The sequence below is a fragment of the Callorhinus ursinus genome, unplaced genomic scaffold (assembly GCF_003265705.2).
Source record: "Callorhinus ursinus isolate GAN/ISIS: 27379988/994484 unplaced genomic scaffold, GSC_fseal_2.0 scaffold16, whole genome shotgun sequence".
NCBI classification, from domain to species: domain Eukaryota; kingdom Metazoa; phylum Chordata; class Mammalia; order Carnivora; family Otariidae; genus Callorhinus; species Callorhinus ursinus.
The window spans coordinates 28301870-28314304 of NW_027397078.1; the positions used below are offsets into that span (position 1 = coordinate 28301870).

At 44.0% G+C, this 12435-nt stretch overlaps 1 protein-coding gene across 11 annotated transcripts in view; it reads left to right on the forward strand.

Annotated features, from left to right (window-relative positions):
* Positions 1-12435, forward strand: part of SH3KBP1 (SH3 domain containing kinase binding protein 1) — a 324202-nt gene that overhangs the window by 128511 nt on the left and 183256 nt on the right. For all 11 annotated transcript variants that reach the window (XM_073902009.1, XM_073902010.1, XM_073902011.1 and 8 more), the window contains exon 3: positions 3771-3894. In XM_073902009.1, coding sequence (XP_073758110.1) covers positions 3771-3894 — 124 coding nt within the window. The remainder of the gene's footprint in view (positions 1-3770; positions 3895-12435) is intronic.

The window sequence follows — 12435 nt, forward strand, 5'->3', positions numbered from 1 at the left end:
TTGCCATTGTAACCATTCAAAATGTACAGTCCACTGGCATTAGCTACATTAACAGGGTTGTGCAACCATCGTCCTTATCTCTGTCCAAAACTTTTTCATTGCTCCAAACAGAAACTTTGTAACCATTAAACATTGACTCCCATTCTCCCTCCCACTCCCTGGTAACCTCCAGTCTTTCTGTCTCTATGAATTTGCCTAGTCTAGCTGCAATATATAAGTGGAATCATACAATATTTGTCCTTTTATGTCTGGCTTAATTTCACTTAGTATAATGGTTTCTAGGCTCATTCCTGTTATAGCATGTCTCAAAATTTGGCTCCTTTTTGAGGCTGAATAATATTCTGTTGTATGTATAGACCACATCTTGTTTATCCATACATCTGTTGCTGGACACTTAGGTTGTTTCTACCTTTTGGCTACTGCAGTAGATGTTGGCATACAAGTATCTCTTTGAGTCCCTGATTTCAGTATTTTAGGGTTTATACCTATGAGTGGAATTGCTTGGTCACACAGTGGTTCTATGTTTAGCTCTGAGGAACTACCATACTGTTTTCCACAGGGGTTACCTCATTTTCCATTCCCACCAGCAGTGCACAATGGTTCTAATTCCTCCACATCCTCATCAGCACTGTTTTCCTTTTTAAAAAAATTCTAGGCATTTTAGTGGGTATGAAGGAGTATCTCATTATGGTTTTGATTTACATTTCCCTAAAATGACTAATGATATTGGGCATCTGGTCATGTACTTATTGGCTATATGTATATCTTTTTGGAGAAGCATCTCTTTGAGTTCTTTGCCTGGTATTCATGGTTTCAAGGCAGCATAGGAAGAATGGAGAGAAACCGAAAGGTTGAGGAAGTAGATAGAGCCCAACTGGGTGACTGGTTAGGTATGGGGGTTAACACTGAGTTTTCCAGCCTGAGTAAGTGGGTAGATGATGGGCTCTCTAGCAAGGTATCTCCCTCTCTTCCAGAAAAGAGGCAGGTCAGAGGGAAGATGTTGAGTTTGGGGGGGGTGGGGACCGCATTGAGCCTGTGTACCCAGGTGTTGTGCAGGTGGAGAGTCTACACGGGACACTGCCATACCCGTGTGTCTGATTTCTCTGGAAAAATACAGGGCATATTTTAAGTTTTGTCTCCTCCCTGCTTCCATCTAAGAAGGAGCTTAAGAAATGTGGTCACTGTTAGGCTTCTCTGTGTGGCAAATATAAGCAGTCATTGAGGGGACAATGGAATCTGGGATTTATGAACCAACCTCTCTCTGGCGCTGCTGTCTTAGCCCTTAAGCCCTTGCTTGATCAGGTCAGTCCTTCCAACCTCACAGGGTGCTGCTCTGAAGCCTTGGGCTTGAGTATTCTTAACAATCATGGCTTCTAGGGGTGCCTGGCTGGCTCAGTCACTGGAGGGTGTGACTCTTGATCTCGGGGTCTTGAGTTTGAGCCCCACGCTGGATGTAGAGATTACTTAAAGACAGACAAACAAACAAACAGAAACCAATCACACTTCTAAAGTTCTCTCCAGTGATCACTTCGGTCTATCAAACATTTTTCCCTCCCTCACCATTCCCCAACTGCGTGCCTTTCACTGTTAGTGCTAAGCAAATGCTTGACATGTTGCCCACAACCCGCTGAATTTCTCTGAATTAGCCCTTGGTGACCTTGGGTGTTGAATCACCATGGATGTTGTGTCCAGCTGGGAAATTTGTGTGTGCACAGTCATATCCACACTGCAGTGGAAAGAGAGGTTTGAGCAACTGTTCTACCCCCAAAGAAGCAAGCTCTGGGGAATGAGCCCCCATGGTGGCTTGTTTTCTTGACTTCTCAAGCCATAGCAGCCTGGCAGTCATCACTAAGAAAGCATCCCGTCATGTGGCTCAGGCGGGCAGTGTTTGCAGATTGTCCCCTGATGCCATCTGCCTGTGAGGCTACAGAAACCCCCGGCAACTGCTGTTCTCGCAGGTGCCATGGCTGTTGAGGTGGGAGTCCGTGTTGCATACACACACGTGCACACAGCTTTGTGCTGGGTTGGCCTGAGACGCCAGCTGAAACTCTCAACCCAGCAAAGTGCCAGCCACAGTTACTGATTTCCGGTGGGGCCCTGGTGAGGGAGGGAGGGCGAGGCTGTTGTGAACTGAGCCAGCAATTGGAGAACTGGATACGGTAACTAAGACCCAGGTGTGTAGGAAGCTGCTGGCCAGTGGCTATGTTTTGACAAGCTTTTTCGTTCCTTTCTTTCTGCCTCTGCCCTCTGCCCAGGCTGAATCTCAGCCCCCTACCTAATTTGCTGTCTTGTTTATTCCATAGAAGGAACTCATCCTCATTTCTTGCCCCGTGATCTTCCTAAAGAACACATTGCCCTTCCTGCCACTCAGCCATGCTCTGGGTCTAGCCCCTTAGCTTTCGCTTTTTCCCGCATTGGTGTAATTAATCATGGGTTCAGACAAGCCCAGTAACTCTCTGCTCCAGACCTGAAGTTTGTGAGTTACTATCATTTCGAGCTATTGATGCTTTTTTGAAAGTAATTATGTAAATTATCAGAGTAATTTGAAGTTATTATCTCAGCCACTAGGTTTTTAAGTTCTGTATCTTTTTTAAAAAAACATTTTATATATTTATTTATTTGAGAGAGAGAACGTGCACAGGCAAGGGTAGGGGCAGAAGCAGAGGGAAAAGCAGGCTCCCTGCTGAGTGGGGAGCCCTATGCAATGCAGGGGCTCCATCCCAGGACCCTGAGATCATGACCTGAGCCGAAGGCAGACGCTTAACCGACTGAGCCACCCAATCTCCCCTAAATTCTGTATCTTAATGGATCTTCTTTTTTAAAAAAAGATTTTATTTTTTTATTTGAGATAGAGCGAGCGAGCACACAAGCAGCGGGGAGGGGCAGGGGACAGGGAGAAGCAGGCTCCCCACTGAGCAGGGACCTGGAGGCGGGCCTCGATCCCAGGATCCTGAGATCATGACCTGAGCCGAAGGCAGACATTTAACCAACCGAGCCCCCCAGGCGCCCCCTTAATGGATCTTTGATAAGAGACCAGCTAGAGTAAACTTTTTCCGTAAAGGGTCAGGTATTTTATGCTTTGATGTCTGTTCAAATACTCAGCTCTGCCGTCATAACAGCCTTAGAAAATTCTTCAATGAATGAAGGTGGTCATGTTGTAATGAAACTTTATTTATAAAAACATGTGGTGGGTTGTAGTTTGCTGACCCCTGGCCTAGAATGATGGTCTTTATCTCTGTCATCCTTACATTTTTGTCAAGAGCTAAATAGAGAGCCAGAGGAACTTGATGAGTGTAAATGAACTTAAGTCCCCTTCTTTTGGGTTTAACATAATTTTGGGACAATGGTGATTTGAGAATATATTTCTCTAAACCCCTGTTGGGAAGGATAGAAACCAGAAGGCTTTTACGCAGTGACTCTCCTTGGCCAAACCTTGTTATCATTCAAAAAGTAAGACAGGTTGTCACTTCGAGCTGTGCGGTGGCCTTCATTATCTATCACTCATTCTCTTTCTGGTCACTTGGAATGGTCATAGTCACATAAGGTCATGTCACCATGTTGGACATCATTTTACTTTACAGGAGCAAGTGCTTCAGTGATAAATGTAAGGAAAATAAGCCACAACAACAAAAGAAATGGTGTTTTTCATACATCATGTTACACTGAGTTGAGGTCATTAGAGTTCATTTCCAGAAAGTTGAAGCTTAAAATAGCCAAAGAGCCATTTTAAAATTTCAAACAACAGTCTTGTTTTCCTTTTATCCTCACAGGAAATAAAGAAAGAAATGAAGAAAGACCTTCTCTCCAGCAAAGCTCCAGAAAAGCCCATGCACGAAGTATCCAGTGGAAATGCTTTGCTATCTTCTGAAACAATTCTAAGAACCAATAAGAGAGGTATGGAGAAGAAGAACAAGCCCCCTCCCCACACACAAACCCAAACTGGAAACTTCCCGGTGAACTGTGTCAAATTCTGAATTGCTGAAAAACTGAATGGCATTTGCCCTTTTGTTTTTTTGTATAAATTTGGACACACATGCACACACACACACACACACACAGTGAGCAACAATGTAATAACTGTAATAAAGGGAATGAATACAATTTTTTCACAATGAGTAAGTAGACTAAATTTGCAAATGATGATTTTTCTAGGACATTAGCTTTCACTTTCACATCTATTTTTATGGATGAAAGGTAACTTTAGAGAATGCTATGGTGCACGCTGAGATATGTGCATCTGGCCATGCTCTCTTTTTATTTTTAAGGGCAGTCTTTATCAGGGTCTTTCTCTCTACCTGCTGGGCTCCCAAACACAAACCTTGTCTCTCTTGGTTTAGGAGGCAGTGTGTGCACAGAAAGAGCTCATACCTGCCTCCAACCAAGGGAACTTTAACCATCTTGTTTGCCTATTTTGAGACCTCAAGGCAGATTTTCAGGTATTAGCTTGTTGGGATCTTGTTTTCTCCCATATCCATCCTTTGTGACACCGTTGTTTGAGATTAGAGGAGAGACAATGTAAGATCGCAGAGAGGACTCGACTCACTTCTACCGTGGTTGCACTAGATTTCCTCGGTTTTTCCTGCCCCTGCGCTCACCGCGCATCGGGGCCAGGCTCACGTGGAGCATGCCCAGGGCAGGTTAGCGTTCAGCGGCCGGCTTTTCACTGGCTGATTACTTCCTTAAAGAGAAATATAGAGCTGTTCAAAAGCAGCAGCAGGAAATGTATTAGCAAAGAGTTCCATTAAGAAGAAAAAAGAAGGCAAGTTTACATAACCACAGGGAAGAACAGCTAATCTTTCATAAAATTTAGACAGCATAAGAATTTGTCCAATAAACTGTCCATTGATCATAGTGCTTGAGACATTAGCTTTGTGTCTCTCTTCCTTCCTGCTTCTTCCTCTGCACCCTCCAGCTGCCCTGGGTTACATTTCCTTTTTTGAATTATTCAGATTAAGTATTGGCTGGAGGCCCACGCTGGTTAGCAGCTATAGGATTTTCTTTCTTTTCTTGTTTTCTTTCTTTCTTTCTTTTTTTTTTTTTTAAAGCCCATCCTACCAATGCAGTGGGTTTCCCATTTTAAGAATGAAGCATACTTTGCTGGAAAACTATAGTCGTCCCCTGAAGTGCCTCCTGCGTTCTTGCAAATAAGTTCCAGAACTCCTGAGGCCTGCCCTCCTGGGTGTCATAGAGCTAGAAGTCAGTGGGTCTGTCTATATTCCCAACCCTTGCTTGCGCTCCGAGCCCCTCTTGCTCCTCCTCATGCTTCTTGGGTCGGTGAGCCAAGGAAGGGCACACACATGGGGACCAGTGGCAAGGCTTCCCCCGCCAGCCCAGCTTTTATAAAGTAAATAAGAGAATTAAGGTAATTAATTAACTTAATAAGATAAGGAATTAATTAAATTAAGGAATTAAGGTAATTATCCAGATGAGTTGGGTAAAAATTATCTGAGAACTTTAAATCAAAGAAGGAATCCAACTTTTCAGATAATTGCCTCTTTACAACTAAAAATCTGGCCTCTGAGGTCCTCCCCGGAATTTGTCATGGTCCAGAAAAAGGTACTAACGGGGGGGGGGGCATACTGAGGGGCGTTCCTTTCTTAAGTGTCCACCTTAGGCCCACAGCCTGACTATGACCAGTGGATCTGAGACCTTAGCATATTGGAGGCATTCTCTAAATACGAAACACATAAAATACCATCTTCATTCTGTCCCAGGCTTCACACTGACCCCCAGGTCACCTGGGCCAAACATCAATTTCCAGTTGAAGGGAAGCATTGTGTACCCAGGGCCAGTGCCGTGGTTGGCCCTGCCCCCACCCGTCAATACTAACAGTATCCTACTACTCCTTATAATAAACAGCGGGGTGGATTGATTGGCCTTGTCAGGCCAGATAAATAGTTCATTGTGCTGGGCTCAAAAGCTACATTTTTTTCCCACCCCAGATCAATGAAAAACCACTTTTTTCCCCCTTAAAACAAGGATCAGAGGCTAAATCTGTGGGATGATTCTGGTTACTTGTAAACACTTCCATCCAACTAATTTTTCAAGTTTTATGCATTATTGTAAATGACCCAGGTCATCTCCTTTTCTTTGTTTCCACCAAGCTTTGTCCCTAGAAATTTCTTGATGTTTTTGTCTGTTGCTGTTATGAATGGAAGTTTCTTTTTAGAGTTTAGTAATAGTCTGCTTTGTTTCATTAACACGGGATCCCTTGTGGGGTATATGAGTCCACCTTGTGAGTCAGCCTTGGACCCTGTGAGAATTTAATAGAAATAACACAGGTTCTTTTTCTTTTAATAAAGAAAGATCAAAATCTGTTATGGGTCTGAAATTGAACTACTTCACTGGGTCCTGAACTTGAGATAGACTTAGCTGAAGAAGTTTGCCCAGTTGTGGCCAGAGGCTTGGGGACATGCCTCACTTTGCAGCAATGGCAAGTGGGTGGTACTACCTCACAGTGTGGGATGAGCTTGCCCTCCCCAGGCCCCTAAATAAGGTCAGGAACCACCCTAGGTTTGAAGGAAGCTACTAATAGCCCTGAGAAAAGGCCAGGACCATGGAAACCGTTTGGGGACTGATTAGTTTCAGTTTTCAACTTTAACCTTTGCAAATTTCTACAGAGTTGATTTAGGGAGGTACTGGAATGATTCCATGTGCTTTTCATCTGAGAAAAAGATGTGACTGAAATTGAGAAAGACAGGCAGAGAGCGAGAGAGAGAACAGCTCCTCCAGATGGCCTGGCTGCCGTCAGCTATACGTTCCAGGCATTAGGGCTGTAAGGACATCTGTGTCTGCTCGCACCCCTGGCCATGTCTCTGGGCTTTACCCTAGTCCCAGTGAAGGAGATTTCCGTTTTTTTTTGTTTTTGTTTTTTTTTTTTAGGAGATTTCCGTTTAAAACAAGCTTTTCCCAAGGAGTAAGAAGTCATTTTTTCATTTACGCTTGCAGCATGGATGTTGTGTATCCTGCAGTTATCCCAGACTCCAGAATGTTGACAAATTGTAGCCAGAAAATCTGAAAATTTTTCTTGGAGCCAAATGACATTCTCATGAACCAGATAGAAAAAGGTTGTCTGTTTCCTTCTGAGAATGATTTATTCTTTTGTTTCTTCTCTCATTAAACCCATATAGAAGAACGATGCAGACTCCTAAATTGAAATATTGATATATGGAAGAATTTTTTTTGAAAAAACATTCAAACCTTGAGTTTAAAAGAAAAACTGAACAAAGTGGACATTTTAACGGTTAATAGCAAATACATTAAATACATACTTGAAAATGAGCAAGGAGGATTTTGTCCATTTCTACTTGAATTAAAGGAAAGAAAAAATCATTTGGTTTCATCCTCAGAAGGGTTTCCCAACCAACTTTCTTTATGTGAGAGGTTCAGCGTCCTGGCTATAACCGATACCACATTGGCCTTTGTAAGGACCAGCTTCTATTTTGGGGCTCTAGTTCCTCAGTTTTTGCATCCTTAACAGACCTCGCGGGGAAGCTGTCTCTCTCAGAACCCCCCCTGCCGCCCAGGATTTGGGATATTTTTCCTTCCTCACTTTCACGTGCATCCTAATGAACATTCAACAGTGCACGTTTACTGTGTGCCTGCGGCAGGCCTGGCCCTGTGCTTGGTACTGGGACAGATAGAAGCCTAGAAGAACACTAGCCTGTCCTCCTGCAAGCCCTTGCAGTCTGTTGTATCCCTTGGGAAATGTTAAGAAAGTGGTGTACATTTCTTAAATCTTTTTTATGGCAAGATGGGGATATGTCTCTTATTTATTTCTGTCATTCTGAATGTGAAGCCACTCCACAGGTTTCTGGTTGGCTTTATGTGTCCTTATTTCTATTTCCAGTTTGTCATGAATTCAGTGTTTGGTAAGTCTCTATTGTATTTTGCACATTTATTATTCTTTGCTATTATTATTATTATTATTATTATTATTATTATTGTTATGCTCTCCTGATATAAAATGTCTTTTATAATCATCTTTTTAAGTCGCTCTGCTACTTTGGCATCTGCCTTCTGAAAGATAAACTGCTTTTACCATCTTTATTTAAGGTTTGTTGTGCATTTGCATTTTACTGCCCCTTCCAGGGATTAATGCAGGAAGATCTGATGCTCTCAAAGATGTTGTTTGTAACAGGCCTAGCCCTGATGCTACAAGATGAGATTCAAGTTGAGCTGGGGGAGGTTTGCTCTCGGAGTTGCTATGTGGATATGACTTGGATTGTAGAACATGACTCTGTGGCCTCATTTCGCGTGTATTTAGTCCTTCAGACAGGTTTCATTCAAAAGTTGTCCTTAACAGAGGGACCAACAGCTGCTCTGCCTCTGGCGACACACTGTTGCTTTAAAAGTTAATGCAGAAATTCTTCAGAATTCATTCTGTGTGTGGATGGGTGATATATACATGCCCCCCCCCCAGCATAATATGGGCCCCGTGTTTGCCGCACGGAAGGGCTCTCCATTTTGGTCTGCTGCCTGTAGCTGTCAGAAGAATTGTACCGAATGTTTATCTTTCTTTTCTCCCAGCACCAGTCATTCCAATCCCTGAACAGATCTGGCCATAGTGACCTCCCTCCCTTGTCTCTACTGAAGGGGAAACATTTTTTTAAGCTGTCATTTCTTTAGCATTTACTTGGCTCTTCAGAGTAACGTTCTTGAGGTATGTGTTGGCTTGTTTGTCAGGACATGAGTGCGTGTGCGCACAAACACGCACGTGCTGCCATGGAACTCTGGGTTGGCTCCAAGGAGGTGGCCTGGTTCCCTTGATAGGCTGTGGGCTCTTTGTTTGAAATGAAACTGTAAACAAAGGATGGAAAAAGTGGGTCTTTAATAAAGAAAATGTCAACGACTTTGGTTTTCCAGGGCTTTGTTGTTTAAGGTGGATGCAAGATCTGGGAATTTGTTTATAGAAACAAGACTTTTTTCCTTTCAAATTTCCTTTTGGAGAAACAAATGTGGATTACCCTGGTTACCTAGGGATCTGAAAATGTGGCATGTTGGGTCAGATTTTCTTCAACTCTCTGCATTACCTGTTGACCTTACCTAAATTGCTGGCTTTTATGGGCAGATAGAAGAGTAAGAAGTTAAGAGGTGGCGTTACTGTTGCGTGGAAGCTCTTGGCTATTTCCTGAGCTGGTCTTTCCCATGGGGAGATGAAAATAAAGCTGGCCACCTGGCAGCAAACCTGGATGGATATAATATTATAGCCGTTCAATAATACATACATCCATGTAAATGTGTCTTTGTGTGTGCATTTATCATCTTCTTTCTCAGGGGGCCTTCATTCTTGAAAGTTTGAGAGTAAAGGGACCATAAAGAGATTTTGTAAAGTAACTGATCCCTGGCTGCATTACTGACGGGTTCTCTTGGGAGCCTGTGTTATTGGCTCCGTGGGACCAGCAGTTGATGTTAGAGTATGTTACCCCTATTTACTTTCTTATCAGAGTAATACTGCCTCTTGGATCTAGGGATGGTGGTGAAATGGGTGGAAAAGGCCATTCCAAGCGGGTGTTGCCATTGTCCATTTTCCATACATTTTTGCATGTGGGTCATTGACAAACTTGGTTTGAAGAAATTTTCTTGTATTATATTTATCTCCTTTCAATCTCTGTGTCCTGGTTCCAAGGTGTTAACACTAGAGGAATTAGTGTCCCCTGGAATAATCACTGATTTAGACCTCTATGGTGTTCCTGCTGGGTTTCCACCCAAGTTCATCCAGAGGACAGCCACGGAGTGCTTTGGGGTGGTGGCTCCACCTGGTGGCTCTCCTAGGAAACCCCTCCTCCTGCCCACCTTTTCTCCCTGGGGGAAATGCCTTTGGTTCCTCTGAATTTTAGTGTTCTCCGTTCCTGCCATTCCATCGTAGACCCACAGCTTCTCACATTACATGTGTGTTCTCCTTAGCTCCTTTCCTTTCTCTTCTAATTTTTCTTCATTGAACTCATAGAATCCGTTTCCCCATCCTTGTCGCATCTGTTACACCCCCACTGACCAGGATCATTGTTGATATGCGTGGAAAAAAAAAAAGGACTCCTGTAGGCATGACTCTAGGTGTAGATATTAATGTGAACACAATGAAGAAGTCCACTAAAATTCCTGTAGGTAAGCCAGAGTCTTACGAGATAGCTCCAGGTACCCCTAACTACTACTTTACATCTTGTTGAACCCAGTTTTTCTGAAAGGAGTACTATTTTGTGACTGATGTTGTTTTCAGTTGTCAGCAGGTGGTGAAATAAAGAGCCTACTGGCTTTGCTGGCTTCATTATCATTTGTCAGTTCTCTACAGGAAGCCCCTTCTTGCCTTGGCCTGGGCCGCCCACCCCTACCCCACCACGCTACCCCCTCCGGGTATTCCACTGAGCATTAGTATTCTTGATAAATAAAAATGTTTCTTCTTTAATTTCATTGTTTTTTGGGTTTTGTTAGTTGATGACATTGCAGATGTGTTTTAGCTACATTGTGGGTTAGTCTGAGAACTTAATCACCACTTATGACTTTGTTTCTATGAGAAAAAGCATTTGGAATTTCAAACAGTGCATAGTGCATAACCCACTTTGTAAAGCTGACTTTTTTCTTTGATTTTTACATTGCTGGCCTGAAGCCTTAAGTACCTTTTAAAAGCAGAGAGTCCATATAATCGGGATGACTGCAGTTTTCTCATGTTACAGAGTCGTTTACAATTCACTTGGTACAGAATGCTAGAATTATGCAGCCTCCCTCCAACACACCAGGCTCCGAGGACAGTGCTGACCAACCACATAGCCCCATTGTACGTAGTGCTTATTTTCACCAATTCTGAGTTGGACCTTGGGGGCCCAAGTTTGTCTGTCGAAGGCATGTTCTAAACGGGATACTATTGTATATTTTCACCTACTAGAGAGGAAGCCATGCAACGCGTGTGACATGCTCAGATAGACACCAGGCCAGTGTTTCCCAGTGTTTGTTGCACAGAATTATGGCCCTGCAAAATATTCACAAAAGGGGGACGGAGAGAGAGAGAGGAGACAAAAAGGGAGAGAAAATTGGCTCTCTGGACACATGAATTTTGGCTATGACCACCGGCACTAACACCCTCTTAGAAGACTGACAAGCACTGTAGTGTGTCACAGGCTCTCAGAGGTCCTCTGCTAAGGAAACCTGCTTCTGTTTGATCGGCGGACCGCATTTTACTGAATACTAGTTAGGATGCGCAGGACTTGAAAATGCAGGGCAAGGAGCTGTCTGAGCATCTCTGGGACCATCTTCGGATCCACCCTTGCCAGAGAATGTTCAAGTGAGTGTGTGGCAGTGGCCTGCTGGCGCTGTGAGAGAGACTCATGAAGACTCTAAAGCCCATGGCCTTTCGTGAAAACACAAGTTGGGTGATGCTGGGAGAACATTCCCCGAATCTAAAACTTGAAAAACAGTCCTTTTGGGAGGTTTTCAAGTGACAAGCTGAAAGGGATTTTTTTTTCTCTTGATCATTTCTTGGGTCCTTGTGTCAAAGAGTGCCTAGGCTGGGCTTTGGCAGGAAAAGTGGGCTGAGGGGGCCGGCCCAGGGAACGCAAGTCCAGCTCTACCTGGGACTTGGGTCAGGACGGAACTGGGATTCCAGGGGAGGATTTTATGATGATGAAACAGTAGTCCCACATGGTCAGGAGAGTCCCCTCGCCTTCTCTACCTGCTTCGATTGCTGACGGGAATCTTAGCTCTCTTTGATACCTTTAAAGCCCTGATTGGGCATAAAGAAGAGGTTTGGTCGCTCTCTCCTCCTATTAGTGAAAGAGGCTGCCATTTTGAGTTCAGGTAATGAACCCACTTGTGGAGCTGTGAGGAAAACCCACATAGCCTGCCATTTAGAGTTCTGGAATCTAGGATTCCTGCAGTGGCTGAGGTCCCTGGAAGTGTCCCAGCCTTCAACCTGGTGCAGGGACCCTCTTGTTGACATGCCAGGAAGGAGGACATGGAACCTCTGCCCAGGGGGCCTGAAAGGATACCCCTCCAATCTGGGGGACTGAACTTAGCTAAGGCCCACATGGGATTCTCTTTTCCAAGGAGAGATTATTCCAGGTAGAGAGCTGGTAGATTAATTAAAGGTAATTAATTAGAGGCGTTGTATTGGGACAGCAACTGTCTTCACTTGTAGAAAGCCCTGGAAAAGGAGCCTTTTCTTCTGTAGTTTCCTCAGTTTCTTCTAATTACACTTTTTGGTCTGTTGTCACAGCCTGGTCCCCCTGATGTTACCTGTAGCTTCAATTTAGTCTTTGGATTCATGGCTTTTTTGTGCTTCTGAGGCCCTGGGACTGTTGTGCCCTGAACAATGAAGACATTTCCTGGCCTACCTCCCTAACCCATGGTCAGGCGGACAGAGGGCCCATCTGCAGTGGCAGGTGGACCACCGTCATGGTCCCCAACCAGGAAGGGAAAGAGAGAACAAGTCAGAAACTTCCTGTG